Source organism: Oryzias latipes, chromosome 2 (genome assembly GCF_053564925.1).
Source record: "Oryzias latipes strain Hd-rR chromosome 2, Olatipes_Hd-rR_3.1".
Lineage (NCBI taxonomy): Eukaryota > Metazoa > Chordata > Actinopteri > Beloniformes > Adrianichthyidae > Oryzias > Oryzias latipes.
This window is the reverse complement of record NC_136238.1, coordinates 22,622,813-22,650,366: the sequence shown is the minus strand read 5'-3', so window position 1 is coordinate 22,650,366 and position 27,554 is coordinate 22,622,813. Positions and strand designations below refer to the sequence as shown.

The 27,554-nt window shown below is 43.3% G+C and overlaps 2 protein-coding genes across 2 annotated transcripts in view; one reads left to right on the top strand and one right to left on the bottom strand.

Moving 5' to 3' along the window:
• LOC101172511 (uncharacterized) overlaps positions 1 to 27,554 on the top strand; it is a 206,583-nt gene that overhangs the window by 118,342 nt on the left and 60,687 nt on the right. The window lies entirely within an intron of this gene.
• LOC110016604 (uncharacterized) lies at positions 986 to 26,757 on the bottom strand. Its single transcript, XM_023962683.2, has 2 exons — positions 26,298 to 26,757; positions 986 to 6,312 (listed from the first exon to the last, which is right to left on the bottom strand). The coding sequence occupies exons 1-2, from the start codon at positions 26,467 to 26,469 to the stop codon at positions 4,466 to 4,468; spliced, it is 2,019 nt and encodes a 672-aa protein (XP_023818451.2). The 5' UTR covers positions 26,470 to 26,757; the 3' UTR covers positions 986 to 4,465.

Below are 27,554 nucleotides of genomic sequence, written 5' to 3'. Positions count from 1 at the left end.
GACTGCTTGGGTATAGAGCAGAGGGCTGGAGCCCTGGGCCCGGCATCGGCCTGGCCTCCACTGCAGAGCTGGTGTTGGTGGTGCTCGGAGCCCCGTCCGTCCGCTCCCACCCGTTGTTTTTATGGCCACATATTTGAATGATGTTACTGTCCGTTGCTGTGGAATGGGCTTTAGCTGGAAATTCTCCATACCATGGAAGGGTTTGAGACAGGGAGCAGTTGGTGTTGATGGAAAGCTGCAGTTGTTGGATGTACTTAGACTGGGAAGAAGATACTGAGAGAATTTTCTCTATCAGAACAGATTTTTCTCTGAGCTCCAGTCTAAGTTTCTCAACAGTTTCCTTGAGTTGGCAATGTCCTGGGTCACAGTCGTCGGGAGTGCATGAAACTCCATCCGGACGAGCAGCAGCCATCTTGGTATCAAGTGTCTTGTGTCAAACAAGACAGTTTACACAAACTGTTTCCAAACTCTCACTGACCACATCTCTTTATCAAGCATTCACATTTTAAATGGATTCGCATTGCTCCCAAAGCTTGCAGTCAGGCAGCGAAGTTACGAACGTCATCATTTTCAGCCCCGCCCCTAAACAAAGGAAGGATAGATACGCGCTGCGAGAAAATGCCTCCTCCACTACTCGGCACACGCCTCCAAGCCTTGATCGATAACTTCACTAGTCAGTCTCAGTGAATCTTCTTCCCTCTGACCATTAAAACAAATAATTGGTCCTGAACTGATACTTTATAAAGACCAATATTGACCAATGTTGAACTGGACCACACTGCTGCACTCAGACTGATGAAAAAAACCACAGAGAAGCAGTTTGTTTGCTTCAGTCTTCTTCACAGCTTCTGATGGAGCTCTGTGATCTCACCACAGTCCTGAAATCAGTAGTCAGAACTGGACTTAAGGAGTCCAGCTTTGGAACCTGCAGAGAACCAACAAACAGCAGAAACACACTCTGTGGGAAAGACTCCACACTTCTGACTGATGTTCAGGTCTACTTTATTCTTCACAGATAAGATTGGAACAGAACATCAAGTAAAAAGAACAGATAAACAGTTTTAATCTCTACACAAGACAGAAACACCAGTCTGATTCTTTATCAGACTCCTTATTACAACATTTTTACACATTTCTTTTCTTCACAAAAAGGCTATTTGCTCACATGACTCAACAAAGTATGCACTGCAGTCACTTTTTGTTTAAAACAATAAAATTAAATGTTCACTGATCTCATGAAAGTCTTAGAATTAGAGGATTTATACAAATATTTCTAGAGTTGTCATGGTAACACACAGACTTAAACAACTTACACACTATCTCAGCGTAAACTACAACCACAATGGTCAACTAAGAAACTATAAACCAAATAATCATGGCACAAAGAAATGTTTTAATAAAAATCAGCAAAAACTGAACATTGCTTTATGATTGTTGTTTAGCTATATTTCTTTAAAAACCAAATTAACAATGCCAATCCAATAAATAAATAAAAACGGTAACTTTGAACAGTAAAAGCCATTCAAAAAATGAAGATTTAACTTTTATGCTACACACACAGCAAGCAATTGTGGCACGTTCAAGAACACGCTAAACAGGCATTTTTCAACGCACTTTTAGCGCATGGAGTTCACACTTTACTATTGGTATCCGATACTTGCGCATGTACCAGCTGTTGGAAGAGGCTTGGTGAGAAATGTAAAAAAAAACAAATCTTGTTCCAGACTTTTTCTTTTGCAGCTCTATTTCAAAATAGGACATGGTGTAATTGTAGTCTCTTGAAATTCCACTTTCAATGAAAGTGTATGTAAAAGCCTGTACATCTATGTGTCACTACGTAGATTTTTAAGTCCGTTTTCAGGCTCTACGTACAAACCAGACACAATGACCAGTTACTAAGGCCAGTGTATACATAGAATTCATTAATTCATCTTCTTTACCATTTTTTCGGAGCCCATCCCAGCCACTTGGGCCAAGGCAAGGGGTGCCTTGGACTGGCCGCCAGTCTGTCGCAAGGTAATACATATAATTTAGGGTATACATATATTTAGGGTATATATTCAGGGTATACATAGAATTTAGATTCAAAACATATCTCTATCTACAGGTACATGTAAAATTAAAGCCGCAAGCGGCGTTGTATGGCCTGCAGAGGCAACCCGCCTTCCACGGCCAAATCAACTCACCACCGTGGCCCTCACCGCCCTCACTGCCCTCATCGCCAACCTTTGATCAAGGCTAGTCAAAGCTGAATTCGGTAATTATACTAACTATGCTAATGTGGCTAAAAGTACTAGCATTGCGATCAGCATCCTCAACTCTCTCAGAAAAACACATTTCTCAAAATGCTACTTATGCTAACTGTGCTAGTTATGCTGACATAGCTAAAAGTGCTAGTATAGCGATCAACATCATCAACTCTCTCAGAAAAACACATTGCTCAAAATGCCGATTATGCTAACTGTGCTACTTATGCTAACATGGCTAAAAGTGCTAGCATTGCGATCAGCATCATCAACTCTCTCGGAAAAACACATTGCTCAAAATGCTTATTATGCTAACTGTGCTAGTTATGCTAACATAGCTAAAAGTGCTAGCATAGCGATCAGCATCATCAACTCTCTCGGAAAAACACATTGCTCAAAATGCTTATTTTGCTAACTGTGCTAGTTATGCTAACATAGCTAAAAGTGCTAGCATAGCGATCAACATCATCGACTGACTCAAAAAAACATCGCTCTTTTGATTAGAGCCATAGGTCATGAGTTGATAAAAAAAATCCCACTTTTTTCAAAATGTCGGATTTTCTGTTTATTTTATCTCCATAGCAACCATTTCATGTTTTAATCTACTCGGGATGAACAGATCGACATCAGTTTCAGACGAATCTGAAAAAGTAAACTTTTTGTTGTCCTTAGCAACAGGGATTTTATGCTAACCACGCCCACATTACTTATACACATTACTTACACAGTAGCTTGCCATTGATGCCCAAAACGTTTCGAGATGATGGATGAAAATTCCAAGGACAAGTTTACGTTTGAATCCAGTTCTAAAGGTGTATTTTTTTACAATAATTCAAGATTTCCAGAGATCAAAGGTCGATGAAACTCCAGAAGTGATTATAGATTTACGCTGGGACATGCGAGTCAAATTTCATGAAAATTGCTTGAAAAAAGTTCAATTTTCCATATTGTGCAAAAACGCGAAAAACTCGAAATGGCAGATATTGGTACAAAATGGCCACCAAACGGTAGGTGTTGTTGTATCACGTAATGATTTCAAAGCTTTGTTTAAATATACCTGACAAAGTTATCTTGGTTTCGTTAGCTGATTCTTAAAAAAAAATCTGAATTTTTTTTTTTTTAGCCGAGTCAGCCCTTTTTTTTTTTACCACGGCCACATTCCTTTATCGATCTTGTTGTATGTGACATCATTTTGTCCGGTATGGGCCAGGGAATCGTATATTTCATTTTCACAACATTCCAATAAAAAATGTGCGAGCTAGCTAAAATCGCAACAGTTGCTAATTCGCCACGTGCACGCTGTTCAAAATCTACAACTTCTAATTCCAAAATTTTGTTCACAGTAGCTTGCCATTGATGTTCGAGAAGTTTCAAGAAGATTGATAAAAATCCCCAGGACGAGTTTTCGTTTGTATGTTACTAGAGGTGCTTTTTTTTTATTCAAGATGGCCGCCCCATCCCAAGGTCAAAGGTCAATGATACTACTCTGGTAGTTGTAGAATTAAGCTGGTGGCATGTGTGTGCAATTTCATGAAAATCGCTCAAACAAAAGTGTCGTTTTCCCAAAAAATGGCCACCAAGCCAAAGGTCGTGTGGCCATCCCATAATGATTGTATTGGGATATCTCCAACACGCGTGTTTTGATTTTGTAGCTTTAATTTGAAAAAAAAAAAAAAATCTTGGCCCCATAAACAATTTACAAGCATCGTCAATGGGGGGAGGGGGGGTTGACATTCTCTGGGGGCTGTAAACCCTTCCTTTGAGGGCTTTTTTGTGTTTTTGTCGTCATTTTTGCGATTACAATTTTGACGTTTTTTCGGTAGTGTTGTGTGTGTGTGTACTTTTGTTGCGTTACACAATTTTCATGTCGATTTTGCTTTGGCTGACTTCTGACCTCATTTTTTGGCATTTTGACGCGTTTTTGACGTTTTTAACCTTTTTCAGTGTTCGACCATTGTAGCAGTTACAATATGGTCCTTGCAGTCTGTGACCGCTGCGGGCCATAATAATTAATTTCATGAACTTTGAGTTGTTTCCAACATACAATAAAAAAAACAAAATCTCAATCTGTGTGAGTTCTGTATTAAATTCCCGTTTATTATTGATCAAAGAAAAGTGCTACTTTTTCATCATATTCCCCTCTTTTTATGTCAAGCCCTAATGTATTTTACTGCTGGGTTTCCTTGTCTTACCTAAGTAAAGAGCTTAAATAAAATCCTTTACACAGGAAAGGTTATATCTCCTGGGTGAGTTCTCATGTGTTTCTTGAAATTAGATACATCACTGAAACTTTTGTCACATTTGTTACAAGAGAAAGGCTTTTCTCCTGTATGGATTCTCATGTGTGTTTCAAGATTAGATAAATAACTAAAACTTGTATCACATTCCTTACAAGAAAAACGCTTATCTCCTGTGTGAGTTCTCATGTGTGTTTTAAGACTAGATCTATGACTAAAACCTTTGTTACATTCCTTACAAGAAAAAGGCTTCTCTCCTGTGTGAGTTCTCATGTGTTTTTTGAGATAAGCTATACGACTAAACCTTGCATCACATTCCTTACAAGTAAAAGGCTTCTCTCCTGTATGAGTTCTCATGTGTCTTTTTAAAGCACATATATGAGTAAAACTTCTATCACATTCTTTACAAGAAAAAGGCCTTTCTCCTGTATGAATTCTCATGTGTCTTTTTAAAGCACATATATGACTAAAACTTCTATCACATTCTTTACAAGAAAAAGGCTTTTCTCCTGTATGAATTCTCATGTGACTTTTGAGACTAGATACATTAGTAAAACCTCTATAACATTCTTTACAAGAAAAAGGCTTTTCTCCTGTATGAGTTCTCATGTGAATATTGAGATTAGATACATGAGAAAAACCTCTATAACATTCTTTACAAGAAAAAGGCTTTTCTCCAGTATGAGTTCTCATGTGTGCTTTAAGAGTATTATTCTGACTAAAGCTTTTGTCACATCCTTGACAAGAAAAAGGCTTCTCTTCTGTGTGAGTTCTCATGTGTCTTTTGAGACTATGCATCTGACTAAAGCTTTTGTCACATTCTTTACAAGAAAAAGGCTTATCTCCTGTGTGAGTTCTCATGTGTGATTTCAGATGGGCTATTTGTCTAAAACTTGTATCACATTCTGTACAAGAAAAAGGCTTTTCTCCTGTATGGGTTCGCATATGTGATTTGAGATAGGTTATATTACTAAAACTTTTAGTACATTCCTTACAAGCAAAATGCTTCCCTTTTTTATGGATTCTCTTATGAAGTCTAAATCGAGACAAGTAACCAAAACTTGGGATCGTCTGATCTCTGTTCTCTGGGTCTGTCTCTTCATCTGTAGTTGTTGTCGATTCTTCATGTTGGTTTCCTTCTTTATCCTGACTATCAGTTTCATTAAAGCTCTGCTGGTTGTTTAAATCTGCTTCACTGCTCTCATTTTCCTCATAAGTAAAAGTCTCCATCAAGGTATCAGTCTCCTGCTTAAAATCAAGCTGCTGTTTCTCCTGACTAATGCAGAGCTCTTCATTGGCCTCTTTAATCTGTGAAGGTTCTGGTTCCCCCCATTTCTCTTCATTTTGTATAGATTCTTGTTCTTCCTGCTCCTCTTTTATCTGTGGAGGTTCTGGTTCCTCTTGATCCTCTATGAACTGTGGAAGTTCTATTTCCTCCTGTTCTACTTTGATCTGTGGAGGTTCTGGTTCCTCCTGTTCCTCTTTGATCTGTTGAGGTTCTGGTTCCTCTTGTTCCTCTATAAAATGTAGAAGTTCTATTTCCTCCTGCTCCTCTTTGATCTGTGGAGGTTCTGGTTCCTCTTGTTCCTCTATAAACTGTAGAAGTTCTATTTCCTCCTGTTCCTCTTTGATCTGTGGAGGTTCTGGTTCTTCCTGTTCCTCTTTGATCTGTGGAGGTTCTGGTTCCTCTTGTTCCTCTATAAACTGTAGAAGTTCTATTTCCTCCTGTTCCTCTCTGATCTGTGGAGGTTCAGGTTCCTCCTGTTGCACTCTGACATGTCTCTGTTGGTTGTAGAAATCGTCTTCAGTCACATAATGCTGGGGGAGATCTGCAGGGACACAAACACAGAAAGGAGCCCTCCTATACTTTAAAAGGACTTTATGTCTTGTCAAACAGTCATAAATATAAAAAGCACAGTGTGAAGATCCACAGAATAAAATGTTCAATGAAAAAAATGTAACTACTTAGAGGCCAATAAAAGTTAAGACATCAAACACCCAATCGAAGAAACTCCAAACCTCTTGACCCCGTAAATTTACTAATGACAAAAACACTCACATTTTTGTATTAAAGTAGAAGCTAAATTAGGTTGATATAGTTCATTTGAATATAACACATAAAACAGACATCATATTTAAATTTTAATGCAAATTTGTAACAGCAGAGATCCACGTGGGAAAAATCCCTATGCCATTTCCCGTATGAAGAGACTTTCAATCATGCAACACTTATTTCCAGTATTTTCCTATTAATGACTGAAAAAACTTATACCCAAAGCAACAACAAACAAACACAAAACTCTGTCATTTCCCTTTCAGTCGATTTGTGAAATGTAAAAAAGAAGTTGCTGTTGTTGTGTAGGCAAAGATGAATGCTGCTCTTTCAAAATGGAAACTCAGCCCGAAGCAATATTTGTAAACATCAACCGGATAGTGTTCTGTCTCTGATCTTTCTTAAAAAGAAACTAATGCTTCCAAAAATGTTCCTATACTGAAGGTAAATCAACCTGTAGTGAAGAAATATAGATACAGGGATCTAGAAAGTGACCAATTTCATCCCAGGTGCAACTGAATTTTCAACTGTGGACCTAAAAATGTCAAAAGTTGCCCAGATGTTCGGTGGAAAAAAAATAAAAACTATCTCTGCAACTCTGAAAGTCTTATTCCTGTATGTGTGTGCATTGTAACACACCTAAATAAGAAGGATTGGTTGTCAGTGCGCCTCTGAAAGCCTTCAGCACAGCCAGGGTGTTACCTCTGGGTCCCGGAACAGCTTGCCGTTCACAAAAAGTTTATCAACGGCAACCACCGCGCGGGCTCCAGCAGACAGGTGCTTCCTCCTCAGCGGGAAGAGGATTTTCCGCCGGCGGAGGATCTCGCCTGGAAACTGATCATTCACGCTATAATGTGTGTCTTTCAGCTCTCGCCCTCTGCTTTTTACCTGCATCTTTTGTTTATAATGTTCAAATTTAGCAACAATAGGACGGGGACGCTGATTGTCCGGCCTTTTTCCTCCGAGCCGGTGAACCCTGTGAAAGGAGATCTTCTGGACCTCTTCCTTGGGGAGCTTCAGGTGGACCTCTACGCCGCCCAGAAGAAACCCGCAAACTTATTTAATTGAATAGGAAATAATCGGATCATCAATAATCCACACCTCTCAGGAAAAGTGTTTTTTCTTTCTCTCACATTCATGTTTCTGTTGTTGTTTCGTTGTTTTTGTTTTTTGTTCTTTCTCTTTCCCTCTCTCTTTTCTCTTGTCCCCCCCCCCCCCCTTCCCATGTCCTCATATGTGAATCAGGTAAAGTCAACGCAACCACGGTGAGTATTTATTTATGCACGGAACGGGCGCGCGCGCATACTAGCGCGCATAAGAGCATGCACACGCGATCCCGCACACACACGTTGATAAACTGCAAAAACCTCACTTAGGCTCACACAGGACGCACGCAACATGCAGCTCACAGCTAAGACACGTTCACCCACAACGCACAGCGCTTGTCAGTGTAGCAGGTACGCACAGCGTGCACGCGCACACGGATGGGCACACGCACTATTTAGCCTTGCACTCTCCCGGTTAGAACAGCTATGAACAGTCTTAACATCGTTAGCTGGAATGTGCGTGGACTTGGTTCTGGGCCAAAGAGATTGAAAGTGTTAAATCACCTGAATGATCTTAAAGCAGATATAGCTCTGCTGCAGGAGACCATTTATCTTTATCAGCTGGTCATCTCCTGTGCTGTTCCCAGTATCCAGTTATGTTTTCTGCCAGTTTCAACTCCAAACAAAGAGGGGTTGCAGTTTTGATTAATAAAAATGTTACATTTACTCATAAGGATACAGTTACTGACCCAGAAGGCAGATTTGTAATCATTAATATATCCATTCAGAATAAGGACTTTTGTATAGCGAGTGTATACGGTCCTAATGTTGACGACTCTTCCTTCTTTCACAGATTCTTCACCTCACTCTCAGCTCACTCTGACTCCACAATCATTATAGGAGGAGACGTCAACCTTGTTTTGGACCCTGAACTTGACAGACTCAGCACAGCAGCAAACCAGCGTACATGGCGATCTGCAAGTATTCTAAAGCAGTACATGAATGATCTGGGTCTCTGCGACGCTTGGCGCTCATGTCATCCAAGCACTAAGGGGTTCACCTTTTTCTCTCCAGTTCACCATTCACAATCTCGTTTAGATTATTTATTAGTCAGTAACTCCCTTTTGAAAGAAATTAAAAGTTCCAACATTCATCCAATTATTATCAGTGACCATGCACCAGTTTCTGTTACTATTTCAAGGGAAGTACCCAGACCCTCGGGTTCAACCTGGAGGTTTAATACATCTCTGTTAAAAGACCAGGAATTTATTGAATTCTTTAAAAAAGAGTGGGCAACCTTCTTAGAATTCAACGATACTTCTGAAATATCACCAAGTATTCTTTGGGAAGCAGCAAAAGCAGTCATGAGAGGGAAAATCATCTCTTATTCAACGCATAAAAAACGCAAGGAGAAAGCAGATTTATTAGAATTAGGAAATAAAATAAAAACTCTGGAGACTGCTTATAATGCTTCTGCACAGGAACACATACTGGGGGACCTGAAAAATTTAAAGCTGCAGTTAAATGACATCATCAATAAACAAACACAATTCCAGATACAAAGGCTTCGACTGGAAAGATATGAAAACTCAAATAAATCTGGCAAATTTCTAGCTAATCAGCTTAAAATTAATAAAGAAAAATCAACAATCACTTCGATTATGGACCAAACAGGGAATGTCACCCATGACCCGGTAAAAATTAATAATGCGTTTAAAGACTTTTATCAAAACTTATACACTCCACAGATCAATCCATCAGAACAAAGCATCAACTCATTTCTCAACAATATAAACCTGCCCAAGTTAAACGAAGATCAAATCACAAATTTAGACTCTCCGCTCTCGTTGTCTGAGCTTCATGAAGCTCTGTTACTTATGCCTAATGGTAAAGCACCAGGGCCTGACGGCTTTCCTGCAGAGTTTTATAAGGAATTCTGGGAACAACTGGCACCAACGTTTTATAAAACGGTAAAATTTATCAATGAAAGCCAATCTCTACCACCTAACATGAACTCTGCCAACATTATCCTTCTTCTAAAACCAGACAAAGACCCCACGAGTCCTTCAAGCTATCGCCCCATTTCTTTAATTAATGCAGATGTAAAAATTATCTGCAAAGCACTAGCACAGAGAATAGAAAAAGTCACTCCTCACATAATTCACTTTGATCAAACTGGATTCATCAAAGGCAGACACTCGGATGACAATGTCCGCAGACTCGTTAACATAATAGACTTTGCCACCATCAAAAACCAGGAAATGACTATACTATCACTGGATGCTGAAAAAGCCTTTGATAGAGTAAATTGGAAGTTCCTCATTGCTGCCCTCCATAAGTTTGGGTTTGGAGAATCATTCATCAATTGGATCAAAATATTATATCACAACCCCAATGCATCAGTTAGAACTAATAAACAGACTTCCAACAGGTTTTTTCTTGGAAGAGGAACTAGACAGGGTTGCCCACTCTCCCCCTCTCTTTTTAGAATATTTATCGAGCCTCTAGCTGCAGCAATAAGACAGAATGAGAGTATTAAAGGAATTAAAACCAAACACAGCCATCATAAAATTAGTCTCTATGCAGATGACATATTACTGTTTTTAAGTAATATACATTCTGTAAATGAAACGGCAACAATCATTAATGAATTCTCTTCTATATCAGACTATTCCATTAATTGGAATAAATCTGTTTTATTACCACTGAACAGTAATGCGGAGCAAGCAGGGCTCCAGACTGCGAGCAATTGGTCGCATTTTGCGACCAAAATTTGAGAGTGTGCGACTGAATTTTACATCCATTCGCACATGTGCGACCAGTAAATTTGCCTCCCCCACCCTTCGTATTTTTTTATACATTAAACGTGGAAGGGGCACGTCAATGATCAATGAAATAATCAATGAGACGCAAACGCACACGCACGCAGGCAGACACACACACTCGCGCACATACTCATGAAACGCGAGCACACACTCGCGTGATGCCTGTGTGTGAGGCGGCCACTGCGTGTGAGAAGAATAGGGAAAGCCACTGTGAGTGGCTAAAATGCGTGTAGGGGGAGGGGCCTAGAGCTGACCAACCAATCACAGTGGGGTATATGACTCTTGGGGGCGTGACAATGACAGGGTTTGAAAGCAGGACACCTGACAGCGCCCTCCCCGGACCACATGAAGGAGTTCCTTACTTTCCTTTAGAACGTATCTTTTCGCTCGTAATTTTCTAAATACATGCAGTCCGTGCTGAACTTTTCTCTGGGCCGCACAGACCCGGAGGAAGGTTTAGGTTTTGGTTACGGTTACGGCGGCGCATCAAACGGGTTATGGCAGCACACCGCTCCCGCGGGAGTCGGGTCAGCTGAGGAGAATAAATGTCCCACACGTACGTGCGTGACAGCTAACGGGGCTTGAACTTTAAACACGCTCGAGCAAAAACAACATTAGTTTTAGACACACTGAAAATACGTGTGGAAAATGCAACGATAGACGTTTTTTAAATGAACCAGCACCTCGCCTGGAAATGGAGTTGTCCTTAACATTCAGTTTAGTTTTAATATTCTTCTCCCCCTTAGTATGATCTGTGTTATTATATATTTTATGATTATTTAAGGTTTTGTAATGTATGTAGCCTTTTTTAATGAATTGGTATTTTAAATTATTTTGATTAATCCCTCCACTACAAAAACCATCAGGACACATGTCCCATAATGCATTGTTTTGTAGCCTGTAGGGCAGCTTTCAGTCAGTTCAGTTTCCAGCTGTGTCCGGGTGGGTTTGCCCCTTGCTCCCACCCCTTTCTCCTGAAATTTTTGTGATGATTGACAGTTAATGTTGGAGCAAAAACAAAAATATATGTCACACACCAGGTGATCTGCGCAGCGTTGAGTTCACCTGGGTGATCTCAAACACGCTTATTGTGCATCTTGGCTGCACCTATTTGGTGTCACCAAGATAAATTTCCATCAGTTTTCTTAACTATTTGTACTGTCATGACAGCAATGCTTTTGTCAGTTTACCTTCTTGGTGCATCTTCAAAAGTGCAGATTAAAATGTGACACTGAATTTGAAACAGCACATTGTAATTTCTGCATCTATTATTAAAGTATTTATTAGTAATACAGTGGAAATTAGTAGATTTGGTTAGAATTTTGATTTACGGTATGCGCCCCTAAATTTTCTAGTTGTGCCCCTAAAATTTTCAGTTAGGGGCCACTGTGCTCCTAGTGAAAAAAGTTAGTCTGGAGCCCTGGGAGCAAGGACTCACAATACCAGTTAAATCAGGCAATATAAAATATCTAGGTATTTATTTTTCCCCCAAAATATCAGAATTGGTGCAGCTAAACTACACCCCATTACTGAAAAACATACAGGACGATCTAACACGCTGGACCAACCTGCCTTTGTCCCTTATGGGCAAGGTAGCCACGGTTAAAATGAAAATCTTACCCAAAGTTAATTATCTCTTCTCAATGATTCCCACACAACCGCCATTAAAATGGTTCAAAACATCCATATCAAGCTTTCTATGGAACAATAAACCTGCAAGAATTAGTCTAAAAACTTTAAAATCTGCAAAAAGCTGTGGAGGATTAGAATTACCTAACTTCCACAGTTACTTTCTTGCAAATAGATTACAATACATCTTAAAATGGTTAAAAAATAATCCAGAAACCAACTCATGGTTAGACTTGGAACAGGCGTTATGTGGAAAGATCAACCTGTCAGATCTTCCATTTATTAGTCAAATAGTTAAAAAACAGGATTGTTTCAAAAGTATTAATATAAATGCCACTTTAACAGCCTGGTGGGAATTTCTCAAAATATCAAAATCATCAATTCAACCGTGCAAAATGACACCCATCTGGAACAACCCAGACATCCTCATAAACAAAAAAAAATTATCCACTTCCCAGCTTGGCACGCAGGGGGCATAAAACAACTAGAGCACATAATTATTGATAGAAGATTCATAACTGCCCAGGAACTTCAAGACAAACATGGAATATATAACTTCTTGGAATATCAGCAACTTAAATCAATTATTACTAAAAAGTTTAAATACAGAGACAACGATTTAAAGCTACCAGATGTAGTTACCACTCTGATCAATTTCTCAATGAATAAAACTCTCTCCAAAATATACAAACTTTTATGTAATTTAGATAACAATATTTCACTTCCGACAACAAAATGGGATGCGGATTTGAGCATCAGCACAGATGAAAGTTTTTAAAAAGTTTTAAAATGACAAAAAGTCCAAATCTGCAGCTAATCCATTTCAAAACTCTTCACAGAATTTACTACACTGGACAGAGGATGTTCAAGATGGGTCTCAGTAACTCAGACATTTGTCAGCACTGTGACAGTAATCTACCCGACAATTACATGCATGCACTATGGTTCTGCACGCCTGTCCAGGCTCTCTGGCAGCAGGTATGTGCCGATCTATCAGTCTGGCTTAAGGTTTCAATCACAGCTTCACCGTCACTTTGTGTGCTTGGTGACATGAGTGCCATCGATGTAGGAGGATTAGGCTCTATCATTTTCATAACTCTTTGCATTGCTAAAAAAACTATTTTAATAAATTGGAAAAGCAAAAAAAATATAAATATAAGTCAACACAGAAATCTGCTGCTTGATCATATCAGCTTGGAAAAAATGTCAGCCCAAAGTTCAAGTAACTTTGAAAGAATTCGGTCTCTCTGGTCTCCCATAGCTAACTCCGTGACTTAGGGGGTGGGGGGGGCATGGTCGTCGCTGCTTCTTGCCCTTCTGCCGTGGGCCGGGATGGGGGTCGGGGCGTCGGGTCCGGCGCCTGGGTGGGGCGGCCTGGGGCGCTGCGTGGTCCTCTGGGCTTGGGTGTGGGGGTGCGTGGTGGGGGGGTGGGGTGGTGGTCTGGCTTGGTTTGGGGGGGTGGTCCCTTTGCCTGTGCTGGTGGGGGGTTGGCGGGGGGCGCTGCTCGGGGGGGGGGGCCCAGCGGCGCTGGATGGGCTTCCCGTCTACACCTGGGGCTGGGATCGGCCCTTCCCTGGCTCTGGGGCGGGACGGGGCAACCCTCTTGGGGCCCCCGGTCGCTCTGGGTGTCATCCGCTTCGGCTGCGGGGTCTGGGGGTGGGGTGGGGTGGGGGTCTTGTCGGCCCTGTCCTGTGGGGGGGCATTCTGGGGGAGGGGGGGGGGCACTATTGGTACGGGGCAGGGGGGGTTGACGGGTCGGGGTCTCCGCTGAGGCCATCGGCGGTTTCCCCGGCCGGTTGGCTGCCTCGGTCCCGTCGAGGCCTGACCAGAGCTCTTCTAGGGCCGGCGTTTGGGGGTGGGGGCCTGGGCTTGCTCCGGGGGGGGGCCGGCGCTTTCTGGTTCCTCTCTCTCTGTGTGGGGGTGGTGGTGCTGGGCCTGGGGTGTCTGCGCCTCCGGGGGTGGGGCCCCGGGTCTGGGGCCCCGGGTCTGGGTGGGCCTGGCCCCCTTGCTAGGGGGGGGGGGGAGTGGGGGGGCGGGGGACAGCTGTTTGACCACCGGGAGACAGTCTATCATCTGTCCCCAACTTACCCCCTTCCTCATATAACCTCATAATAGGGTGAGGGGGTGGGGGGCTTAGCCTGCAATGAGCCTTGGGGGGGGGGGGTTTACTAGGCAGTGGCCCCCCTCCTGTGGTTGCCGTATGGAGTGGGCCCCCCCTCTTTCGGTTTTATTTGCACCTTAGACATGTAGGGCCCTTGGTAGGGGGGGTGCTTGGACATCACTGCCAGCAAGCAGCGGATGTCCTCCTAGCACCCTACCCGCCAATTTTAACCGCACCTTAGACATTTAGGGCCCCTTGGTGGGGAGGGTGAGGGGACGTCACTGTGAGTAATCAGGAGATGTCCCCTTAGTGCCCTACCCGCCAATTTTAACCGCACCCCCCTGAGTACACACACCCCTCCCCCCTCAATATATACATCCCAACATAAACACACACACATGCACACACACACCCTTTCAAACACACATACACGCACACACATTTTGCAAGGAAGGTGGGACCTGGGTCCGTCTGTCCCCTGCCTCTTCCCTGGTGGGGGGTGCGGGCCCCTTTGCGGCGGCGGCCGTGTCCCCGGGGTGCCGGCTTCCTGGGCCCGGCGGTGCTCTCTCCGCGCGGTGGGGGGGTTCACATTACATCTGAGCCGGGGGTGTCTGGTCCCTAGGGGGTGGGTTCTGGTCCTTGCTCCTGAGTGCTGGGCCCCGCCAAATTTCCAACTGTGGCCGAGCCTGGTCGGGCCATATTTACAACACCCCTTGTGGGCCCTCTTTTTTCCCCGGGGTTCCCCCCCCCTGGGCGGGGGCGGCGGGCCCATGCCTCGCTCCTCCCTGGACCAACCGTGGGCCGGGCGGGTGGCTGCCTGGAGTGCGGAGCGGGTCTCCCTTGGGGGGTCCTGGCTCGTACCTGGGGTTGGGGCGGGGGGATACCCGGAACTCCTGGGTGGTGGTGGGGTGCTCGTTTGGGGCTGTGGGCGTCCTTCTCCGGTGGGGCCCTGCGTTGGGTTCTCCCGGCGCGGCGGGGGGGCTGCTCTGCTGGTTGGGCTGGGGCGGCGCTCTCTTTCCCTCCGTGTGTCCCTGGCCTCTGGCTCTGGGGGCCTTGCGGCGGCCCTGCTGGCCCTGGCATGGGTGGCGGGCTTGGTCGCCCGGGCGGCGGTTGTTCCCTGCCGGTTCCCGTGTGGCGTTGGGGGGATTCCGGCTGCCGCTGCTGCTGCGGTGGGGGTCTTGGGGTGGGGATGGCTGGGCACTCTCCCTCCTTCTTTTCACGTTCCACCATCCATTTTAGAAGAACATAAACACTCACCTGAGCACTGGTGTTAGCTCACCTTTGCACTAACAGTTTGCATGACTGAATGACTGAAATATTTCACACTAGTTGGTTTTAAGGCATAAGTATGCGTGTGAACACTATCTGTTTTGTGTACATGTCGACAGGTGGACATTTTTGCAGCTAGCAGGTGTGTTTATAACATTTGAGTGTGTGTGTGGACAGGCTCCGCCCCCTTTTTTTTTCTTTTCTTTTTTTCTACATTTTTTTTTTATAAAAAAAAAAAAAAAGAAGGATTGGTTTCGTTTTTAAAAACATACACTGACCAAAAATATAAACGCAACACTTTTGTTATTGCTCCCATTTTTTATGGTATGAACTCAAAGATGTGAAACATTTTCCACATACACAAAATAACCAGTTCTCTGAAATATTGTTCACAAATCTGTCTAAATCTGTGATAGTGAGCACTTCTCCTTTGCCAAGATAATCCATCCCACCTCACAGGTGTGCCATATCAAGATGCTGATTAGACAGCCTGATTATTGCACAGGTGTGCCTTAGACTGGCCACAAGAAAAGGCCACTCGGAAATCTTCAGTTTTGTTTTATTGAGGGGGTCAGGGGACTCAGACAACCAGTCGGTATCTGGTGTGACCACCATTTGCCTCATGAAGTGTATAGAGTTGATCAGGTTGTCTATTGTGGCCTGTGGGATGTTGGTCCACTTTTCCTCAATGGCTGTGCGAAGTTGCTGGATATTGGCAGGAACTGGAACACACTGTCGTATACGCCAATCCAGAGGATCCCAAACATGCTCAATGGGTGACATGTCTGGTGAGTATGCTGGCCATACAAGAACTGGGATGTTTTCAGCTTCCAAGAATTGTGTACAGATCCTTGCAACATGGGGCCGTGCATTATCATACTGCAACATGAGGTGATGTTGTTGGATGTACGGCACAACAATTGGCCCCAGGATCTCGTCTTGGTATCTCTGTGCATTCAAAATGCCATCAATGAAATGCACCTGTGTTCTTCGCCCATAACAGATGCCTGCCCATACCATAACCCCACCACCACCATGGGTTATTCGATCCACAACATTGACATCAGAAAACCGCTCACCCACACGACGCCACACACGCTGTCTGCCATCTGCCCTGAAGAGTGTAAACCGGGAATCGTCCGTGAAGAGAACACCTCTCCAACGTGCCAGACGCCATCGCATGTGAGCATTTGCCCACTCAAGTCGGTTACGACGACGAACTGGATTGAGGTCGAGACCTCGATGAGGATGACGAGCATGGAGATGAGCTTCCCTGAGACGGTTTCTGACAGTTTGTGCAGAAATTCTGTGGTTATGCAAACCGATTGTTTCAGCAGCTGTCCGAGTGGCTGGTCTCAGACGATCTTGGAGGTGGACATGCTGGATGTGGAGGTCTTGGGCTGGTGTGGTTACACGTGGTCTGCGGTTGTGAGGCCGGTTGGATGTGCTGCCAAATTCTCGGAAAGGCATTTGGAGATGGCTTATGGTGGAGAAATTGACATTTAATTCCCTAGCAACAGCTCTGGTAGACATCCGTGCTATCGGCATGCCAATTGCACGCTCCCTCAAAACTTGCGACATCTGTGGCATTGTGCTGTGTGCTACAACTGAAGATTTTAGAGTGGCCTTTTCTTGTGGCCAGTCTAAGGCACACCTGTGCAATAATCCTGCTGTCTAATCAGCCTCTTGATATGGCACACATGTGAGGTGGGATGGATTGTCTTGGCAAAGGAGAAGTGCTCACTATCACAGATTTAGACAGATTTGTGAACAATATTTCAGAATCTAGCCACAGGGGTTGCAAGCCAGTTGCCTCTGTGCCGGTCCCAAGCCCGGATAAATAGAGAGGGTTGCGTCAGGAAGGGCATCCGGCGTAAAAATTGCCAAAATAACCATGCGAATCATCCACAACACTTTTGACATACCGGATCAGTCGAGGCCCGGGTTAACAACGACCGCCACCGATGCTGTTAACCTACAGGGTGTCGGTGGAAATTTGACTACTGTTGGTCGAAGAAAGAGGGGAGGCAGAAGGGTCCGTGGCCAGAGAGAGAAGGGAAAAGGCAGGAACATAGGTTTGAGAATAGGGACTCTTAACGTTGGCACAATGACAGGGAAAGGCAGAGAGCTGGCAGACATGATGGAGAGAAGGAAGGTAGATGTACTGTGTGTGCAGGAGACAAGGTGGAAGGGCAGCAAGGCACGTAGTATTGGAGGAGGATACAAACTGTTCTATCATGGTGTTGATAGGAAGAGAAACGGGGTAGGTGTGATTCTGAAGGGGGAGTTTGTAAACAGTGTTCTAGAGGTGAAAAGAGTCTCAGACAGGATGATGAGCCTAAAGTTAGAAATTGAAGGGGTGATGGTGAATGTAGTCAGTGGGTATGCGCCACAGGTTGGCTGTGAGTTAGAAGTGAAGGAGAGATTCTGGAGTGAGTTGGATGAGGTCATAGAGGGTATCCCCAGAGGAGAGAGAGTTGTTATTGGAGCAGACTTTAATGGCCATGTTGGTGAGGGCAATAGAGGTGATGAGGAGGTGATGGGCAGGTTTGGTGTGAAGGAAAGGAATCTGGAGGGACAGATGGTGGTGGACTTTGCGAAGAGGATGGAAATGGCTGTAGTCAACACTTACTTCCAGAAGAGAGAGGAACATAGAGTGACATACAGAAGTGGAGGTAGGAGTACTCAGGTGGACTACATCCTATGTAGACGAGGTCATTTGAGAGAGGTTAATGACTGCAAAGTGGTGGTAGAAGAGAGTGTAGCCAAACAGCACCGCATGCTGGTGTGTAAGATGACTCTGGAGGTCAGGAAGAAGAAGAGAGGGAAAACAGAAAAGAAGACCAAGCGGTGGAAGCTACAGAATGAAGAAACTTGTGAGGAATTTAGGCAGAAGTTGAGACAGGTCCTGGGTGGTCAGGATGAGCTTCCAGATGACTGGGAAACTACAGCAGAGATTATCAGGGAAACAGGTAGGAAAGTGCTAGGTGTGTCATCTGGAAAGAGGAAAGACGGTAAAGAGACTTGGTGGTGGAATGAGGAAGTACAGGAATGCGTCCAGAGGAAGAGGTTGGCTAAAAGGAAGTGGGATGTAGAAAGGACTGAGGAAGGTAGACAGGAGTACAAGGAAGCGCAGCGTAGAGTGAAGAGAGAGGTGGCAAAGGCCAAACAGAAAGCTTACGATGAGCTATATGACAGGTTAGACACAAAGGAAGGAGAAAAGGACTTGTTCAGGCTAGCCAGACAGAGAGACAGAGATGGGAAGGACGTGCAACAAATAAGGGTGATTAAGGACAGAGACGGAAAGGTGCTAACAACCCAGGAGAGTGTACAGAAAAGATGGAAGGAGTATTTTGAGGAGCTGATGAACGTGGAAAATGACAGGGAAAGAAGGGAGGAAGATGTGGTTGTTGTGGAGCAGGAAGTAGCAGAGATTGGAAAGGATGAGGTTAGGAAGGCTCTGAAAAGGATGAAGAGCGGAAAGGCCGTTGGTCCTGATGACGTACCTGTGGAGGTATGGAAGTGCTTAGGAGAGACAGCAGTGGAATTTCTAACGAGTTTTTTCAATAGGATTCTAGAGAGTGAGAAGATGTCTGAGGAATGGAGGAGAAGCGTTCTGGTTCCGATCTTTAAGAACAAGGGTGACACGCAGAACTGCAGCAACTATAGAGGAATAAGGTTGATGAGCCACACAATGAAGCTGTGGGAAAGAGTAGTGGAAGCCAGGCTTAGGAAAGAGGTGGAGATTTGTGAGCAGCAGTATGGTTTCATGCCCCGTAAGAGCACCACTGATGCCATTTTTGCTTTGAGAATGTTGATGGAAAAGTACAGAGAAGGTCAGAAGGAGCTGCATTGTGTGTTCGTAGATTTAGAGAAGGCGTATGACAGGGTGCCGAGGGAGGAGCTGTGGTACTGTATGAGGTCGTCTGGAGTGGCAGAGAAGTATGTCAGAGTAGTTCAGGACATGTATGAGAGAAGTATGACGGTGGTGAGATGTGCTGTAGGTCAGACAGAGGAGTTCAAGGTGGAGGTGGGACTACACCAAGGATCAGCTTTGAGTCCTTTTTTGTTTGCTATGCTGATGGACAGGCTGACAGACGAGGTAAGAAAGGAATCTCCCTGGACAATGATGTTTGCGGATGACATTGTAATTTGCAGTGAGAGTAGAGAGCAGGTGGAGGAACAGCTAGAGAGGTGGAGGTTTGCTCTGGAAAGAAGAGGCATGAAGGTCAGTCGTAGTAAGACAGAATACATGTGTCTGAACGAGAGGGATCAAGGTAGAAGCGTTAGGTTACAGGGGGCTGAGGTGAAGAAGGTGCAGGAGTTTAAGTACTTGGGGTCAACAGTTCAGTGTGATGGGGAGTGTGGAAAAGAGGTGAAGAGGCGAGTGCAGGCAGGTTGGAGCGGGTGGAGGAAAGTGTCAGGAGTGTTGTGTGACAGAAGAGTGTCAGCAAGACTCAAAGGAAAGGTGTACAAGACAGTGGTGAGACCAGCTCAGCTCTATGGGTTAGAGACGGTAGCAGTGAGACAGAGACAAGAGGCTGAGATGGAGGTAGCGGAGATGAAGATGTTGAGGTTCTCCTTAGGAGTGACCAGGTTAGACAGGATAAGGAACGAGTACATCAGAGGGACGGCTCATGTTGCCTGTGTTAGCGACAAAGTCAGAGAAGCCAGACTGAGATGGTTTGGACATGTTCAGAGGAGGGATAGTGGATATATTGGTAGAAGGATGTTGGAGATGGAGCTGCCTGGCAGGAGGGCAAGAGGACGGCCAAAGAGGAGATACATGGATGTCTTGACAGAGGACATGAAGTTGGCTAATGTTAGGGTAGAAGATGTTCATGATAGAGTGAGGTGGAAAAGGATGATTCGCTGTGGCGACCCCTGATGGGAAAAGCCGAAAGAGAAAGAAGAAGAAGATGTGAACAATATTTCAGAGAACTGGTTATTTTGTGTATGTGGAAAATGTTTCACATCTTTGAGTTCATACCATAAAAAATGGGAGCAATAACAAAAGTGTTGCGTTTATATTTTTGGTCAGTGCACATAAAAGCCATCTAGTTTGGGTCCAGGCGCACAGTATTGGTGGTAGTTGAAGTGGGTGACGGCAGCGGAGTGGGGGGAAAGAAAGGATGGAGACAGGAGATGTTAACAGAAGTAGAATTATGAGGACCGGGTGATGTTATTGATGTGGGCTGTCAAGGATGACATCAAGACTTTTAATCTGATGGGAGGGGAGGATGGACGAATTGTCAAAGGGGATGGATAAGATATGGAGTTTGTTGAGAAAATTGAATGTGGATTTTTTATTTTTTTGCAAAAGATTTTTCAGAGGGGAAGGAGGTAGATGACGAAGAGCAGTGGACCCAGAGCATGGCTCCATAGTGACAGAAACAACAGGGGACAAATGATTTAAGACTGATGAATTTAGTGAGGTTACAGAGATAGGATTGATACCAGCGCAGGGGGGAGTTTGTGATGTGAGTATGGAGTTGGAGTATGGAGTTCTTTACAAGAACTTTGGAGATGTATCGACAATTACATGACATTTATGCAAAGAGTTGGTATTTGCAGTGTTGGCCCTTCTTTTTCAGGACCTCTGCAATTTGACTGCATTGAGTAAAGCATTGAGTAAAGCGGGCCAAAGTTCTGTGGAACCTCCCAGCAGTGGATTCTAGTTTAGCAACCAGATTGATCAGAGTGATGTGTACAACGCTCTGAAAAAAGGCGAACGTCGTGGCGATGACGGTTACTGTTTTACTTCTGTGTGTGAGAAAGCGTAGCTGCAACGGTGCAGTGTAGACTGACATTATGCACACAAAGCATCTTTGCCACATTAAAGCGTCTCCTTCATCCTGTCATTCTGCTGCATAATTATCACACTTCATTGTTTCTGTAAAAAAATTTGTCTTTCTTTCCCCCTCTTCATCTTTGAAGCACCATTTAGGTTCGTGTTTCCCACTCCACTTGAAAGTACTGGAGAAGTTACAGTTAGCAATATTGGAAATAAAAAGGACTTTATTACCTCAGTCATCTTTAGAACCATTAGAACCGAGTAACAACCTGGCTAACCAGGTTGTTATTCGTAGCGCAGGCCGCGCTACCAGGGCTAACCCAGTTAACACCCCAGCGCCTCCCCAGCAGACGGGAAGCATACAGGGAGGGTTTGTACCAGTTGGGAGGAAACATAGTGCTAAACGCAAAAACTTAGAGCACCTGTATGGAGTCCTATAATGTTCATAATTAGATAAATAAATGTTTAATTAAATAAATAAATATGACCTCATGCAAATACACAATCAAGCAATAAATCTCTCGTAGATATATATAAAGATCATGAAATTGTGAGAAACCTGCACACAGATTTTAAATTAGCCATTATATTATTCAATATATTTCATTTTGCTTTAAAAACCTGTTCATTATTTTAAAACAGCATTTTAAAATATTCATTTTTAAACATGTTGAATATTATTATGATTCTACGTCTTTTTTCAGAACCTTGGATTTCAAAATCAGGGAGCCGGTTTAGCTCGTGCTGGTTTGCGGCGCCTTTCATCCGTGAAACCAGGGTTTGAATCCGGGCTGCTCCCTGTTCCCTTCTCTACTTCTGTGTTGGTCCCAAGCATGGTTGCTTTGAGAGGGTTGCGTCAGGAAGGGCATCCGGCGTAAAACATTGCCAAGTTTACCATGTGACTTGTTCGCTGTGGCGACCCCTGATGGGAAAAGCCGAAAGAGAAACGAAACTAACGGATTTCAAAATCAATATTTTCCAAAGTAGCTTTGTTTTTATTTCATGTTGCTGTTTTTCAGAATGATTTATTTATTTCATGAAGAGCTTTTTCAGGAGAATGACTATCTGTCAATCAGTGAAAGTGGGTGGGATCTAAAAGCTCATTGGCACATCCATGGAAATCGACTCATATTCCTCGATACCAACTCAGCGGTGTGCCAGTCAGAGAGATGACATATTTTTTTTAGCCACATCTGCACAGCTTTGCTGACATTAGAGATCAAATAGAGACAAACAATCTGTCTGCTGCAGAAGATGCAAACATGGACGACTCTGTTTTTGAGCGTTTGTGTGGACCAAACCACAGAGGAGCTCCGGTCGTCCACATCTTGAAGTCCCCCGTTGAAACACTTCTCATTCTCATGCTATTCACTCAGAGCTCATCGTGCCTTACGTCGGCTCGCAGGAGGTGAGCTGGCGGACCGACAGAGTCAGACCAGGCAGCTGCGCAAAGCAGAACAAGCCTGCTTGGGCCTCCTGAACCTTATATATTTCTATTTTCAATGAGACAATGATTATAATCAGGTCCTCTGGTTTTATTGTTCCCTCTCGGGGAAAATCTTGAACCTTTATTGCGATGACGTTTCTGATTGTGGTTGGAAAACGCAGCGGAAATCCAGGGTTTGATTTGGGGTTCACTACCCCGTGTGGACGCTTCCTGAGCAGGTTAATAAAAGAACAAGTCTCTATACTTTGGAGGAAACCTTTTTTTACTATTACTTTTCCGGGGGACAGGGCAACAGACCCTTAACTTGCGCTCGCGCTCACACACCCACACACACACACACTCTTGTGTTGTGCTTAGGCGCTCTGATTTACACGTAATTTAAGACATAGTTTGACTGCAGGAGCTGAAGCAGAAACTCTCTGGGATGATCTCATGAACTCAAACATGGAAACATTGTTATCATGTAGAACTATTCCAGGGCTCCAGACTAACTTTTTTCACTAGGAGCACAGTGGCCCCAACTGAAAATTTTAGGGGCACAACCAGAAAATTTAGGGGCGCATACCGTAAATCAACATGCTAACCAAATCTACTAATTTCCACTGTATTACTATTAATAAATACTTTAATAATAGATGCAAAAATTACAATGTGCCGTTTCTAATTCAGTGTCACATTTTAATCTGCAGTTTTGAAAATGCAACAACAAGGTAAACTGACAAAAGCATCGCTGTCATGACAGTACAAATAAGTAAAGAAAACTGATGGAAATGTATGTTGGTGACACCAAATAAGTGCAGCCAAGATGCACAATAAGTGTCTTTGAGATCACCCAGGTGGACTCAACGCTGCACAGATCACCTGTGTGACATATATTTTTGTTTTTGCTCCAACATCAACTGTCAATCATTACAAAAATATCACGAGAAAGGGGTGGAAGCAAGGCGCCAACCTACGTGAACACAGCTGGAAATTTAGTACTGAACTGACTGAAAGCTGCCCTGATGACTACAAAACAATGCATTATGGGACATGTGTCCTGATGGTTTTTGTAGTTCAGTGATCAATCAAAATAATTTAAAATACCAATTCATTAAAAAAGGCTACATACATTACAAAACATTAAAATAAGCATAAAATATATAATAACACAGATCATACTGAGGGGGAGAGTAATATTAAAACTAAATTGAATGTTAAGGACAACTCCAATTTCCTGTTGTCCTTCATTCGCCTTCACCCCCCCGCCGCCTGGTCTCCCCAACGATCCAGGCGCGGCGCTGGATCATCTTAAACACGTCTATCGTTGCATTTTCCCCAACGTGTTTTCAGTGTGTCTAAGACTAAATCTTGTGACTTGCACATATTTAAAGTTCAAGCCCCGTTAGCTGTCACGCATGTAGGTGTGGGACATTTATTCTCCTCAGCTGACCCGACTGCCTAACAGCCGTGCATAAACCGTTTTGTGGCTGCGCGCTTAACCAAAACTTAACCTTCCTCCGGGTCTGTGCGACCTCATGTATTTGCATGAGGTCATATTTATCTAATTAAAAATGTATTTATTTAATTATGAACAGTATAGGACTCCATATACCTGAGACTCCATGTTAGTAAAGGGTTCTCCGCCCTCAGCGACACACCCGCTGAACCCTCAACTCTGGTTATCGGCTCTTTTGTAGTTAGACACATGGAGCTGGCTTTCTAGATGGTGCCCAAAAAACAGCGTTGGTTTTGTGGATAATTGGAGCGCGTTTTGGGGGAAGCCCAGTCTCATGCCGAGAAATGGCGTCCACCCTACTCTAGACAGTGCCGCTCTTCTTTCTAGAAACATTGCTGCCAGCCTTAGTCGTGCAACCTGACTACCCAGAGATGACAAAGACGGGCGTCGGCGGAAAGCTATTGAAGGGAAAGAACCAAACACAAACGCAGAGCAGCAAACTTCCAAATTCAAGGCCTTTAAGACTTTTTAAGACCCCGATAAAACCCCTCTTTTCCTGGGGACAGACGCAGCAGCGTCTGGGACAGTGGTCTACACGCTGGATCACAGGGAGACGGGTGCAGCGTTAAAATTGGACGCCGTTCACATACGGAGAGAGTCTTAATGATCTCAAGACGCCAAACATGATGAGATGTGATTACTGAAGCTTTAATGGCACTCTTCAAAATAAATAACCCGTATTGCTCAACATCCTCCATGTCTTTAAAGATGAGGTAAAGAAAAACCTTTTGACGGTAGCTCCTCCCTCAAAGTGCAGGAGCGTCAGGTTTATGAACTCATGTTTGGACAGAAGCTTTGAGGCATGTTAAAACAAAGACATGAACGCAACGCTGAAGCACAAATCGTGGTCGGTGTGAAGAGGTTGGTTGACAGTAGTGGTTTAATTTTTGGAGGACTCCCAGTGATGAGTTCTACGATTTAGATTTTAATGTTTTATAAGACCTAAAAAATATATTTAAAATCAAAGGTTTATTTAAAAATGAAATCCCTATGATAAGGTTTACAAAGACACACATCAGGACAGGATATCACACACCAAGCGGAAATGTATTCATTGCTAAAATTGATCACAGGAGTTCAGCTGTAAAAAATGGACAAAAGAGCAAAGAAAAATAAATGATTTATTATTATTTATTATGAATATGTCCGGGCTTTGTTTGTTTTGTTCTGCAGGACTTTCATATTTGTATAATTTTGACAGAATATATTTTTACGGAGAGCAAAATATTATCCACTATTTAAGGTTTAACTTTAATCCTGGAATATTCCAGCCTGTTTCTATTCATTAATTTATTGCGCTTAGTCAGAACACTAAGTGCAATGAACAATAGACACTTAACAACCACAGTTTATGACAAATATTAAAAAAGTGCAATAATTATTAGGTCGGGACACCGCAATATTTTGATTTTATTTTTACTCTACTCTTCTCTTTCTTAAATTTTGTTCCTCACCTCATTTATGAACCCTGTTAGTTTTTGTTGTTGTTTTGTTGTCGTCTGTAAGTTACTCTGACTTGAGACCTGTCGAAAAAAATTCTATTGTACTTTTTTTTACATGTATAAATGGCAAAAAACCCTCATCTCATCTCATCCTATTCATTTTTATGTTCAGCTTTAGTATGTTATAAAAAATGTTTATCTTGTTTGGCCCGAAACCTAAAGCGTGTTTTGGATTTAGCCCCCTGTGAGACTGAGTTTGACACCCCTGTAATATGAAAATATAAAATTTGTGCATTTTTTTTGTCTGAAAAAATGTCTAAATTAAAAATAGGGAACAAAACACGACGTCCTCAAATTGTGTGTGTGCGGGGGGGGGGGGGGGGGTTTACTCGCCTGGGTTGTAAGAAACTGTAGAACCGCCACTGCTGGTTGAAAACACTGCGCTGCAGGGGCTGTTACTATAAACGCGTTAACACAAATACGTTGAACGCCTTTAATGGCGTTAAAACATGAATAGTGGTTCGTTCATAGCTGCACACTCATCTCCCATTAGCCCCTCCCAACCCCAAGCTAACATTAATCAAACTAAAACAGCAGCAACATAGGAGCTATCCAGCCGCAGTTTGGATCCAGAGAGAGTAACTCAGACGAGGAAAACAAAGACGTTCATGGGTCTTTTATTAGTCTGCAGGTGGATACAGTAAACATACCTAGACGGTGAAGTTGAAGCTGTGGTTTCCAGATGACATCCAGCAGTCTGCGCTGACGACAGAGCTCCTGCTCGTACTGGACGATGGTTCCTTCACAGAGTCGGAAGATTTCTTCAGCAGCAGCAGCTAGTCGCTCGTTGATCAACTCTCTCAGAGACTGAAGGGAAGACATGGTTCCTGCTCCGATCTTCAGCTCCAACTCCCACAAACACCGCCGTCCTCTTCACTGCAGCTCCGATCATCTGCTAGCTAGTCTCACAATGAATCACAGCAATCCACGTCGTCTTTCCGTTCAACAATTCTTCACTCATTTACGACACTTTGGCTCAAGATGATTGATCTGGATTGAACTAAGTGTCGCTACATCTCTTTTTAAAACCTCACAGAGGTTCTGTCAAAACACCACCGTCCTCTAGACACAAGCTAACGCTGCTAACCTGCTAGGGCCTCGTTTTGTTTACTTCCGGGTCACGACAGAACGTCATTCAAAAAGAAATTGTTTAAACCGCATTTTCCCTAAAAACTCACTCTTAAAAAATGAATGCACAGTAAAAATAAAAGTTTTGTTAAGGAAATAGTAAAGCTGATGAAAAAAATCATTAAATCAACATCGCTGTTTTTTACGAAAAGCGGATATGACGTGTTTACAACGTTCTAAACTTTATTGTAAAAATGACTACAAAACTCATATTTGTTCAAAGGTGAATGGGGGAATAACAGTGTTGGGAGAGATAAAAAAAAGATGGGACTTAATGTAGACTTAAACCTTTTTCTCTTAGTTTTTCTGTTTTATGTCGTGAAGAGGAGCCTGCAGTGAAGACGTGATGGAGTCACATATAAATTATAATAAGAAGCATCAAATTAACGTTTTAATCCAGACAAATTAGAAAATTATTTATTTTATGGCATTAAACTTATTCCTAATCTATAACTATTTTCGTTTTCTCAAAAAAACAAACAAACAAACAAACAAATGTACAGATGTTTTCTTGAATGAAGGTTTTATCTGAACTCAGCTGAAAACATGTTTTCCACATCTCCCAGTGCAGGTCTCAGTCAGAATCTGCAGAATATTGGAGAACAAACATGGACGCTTGGAGGAGGAGCTTCATCTGTGATGAAGAGGAGAGTCTTCACAGAGGAGATCACAGAGCAACATTTCTGGAAGAGAAACACGCAAAAGGAGTTTGACTTTTCCTTCAGTTTGCTGCATTTGCATTTGATGGAAAATGAAAAGTGTGTGTCAGTGTGAAACCT

Excerpts from the sequence above, each read along its gene's own strand:
- LOC110016604 (XM_023962683.2), bottom strand. The coding sequence starts at position 26,469 with ATGTCTTCCCTTCAGTCTCTGAGAGAGTTGATCAACGAGCGACTAGCT. Across the intron at positions 6,313-26,297 it reads GCTTCAACTTCACCGTCTAG|ATCTCCCCCAGCATTATGTG; the intron begins GTATGTTTACTG and ends GTGTCCCTGCAG.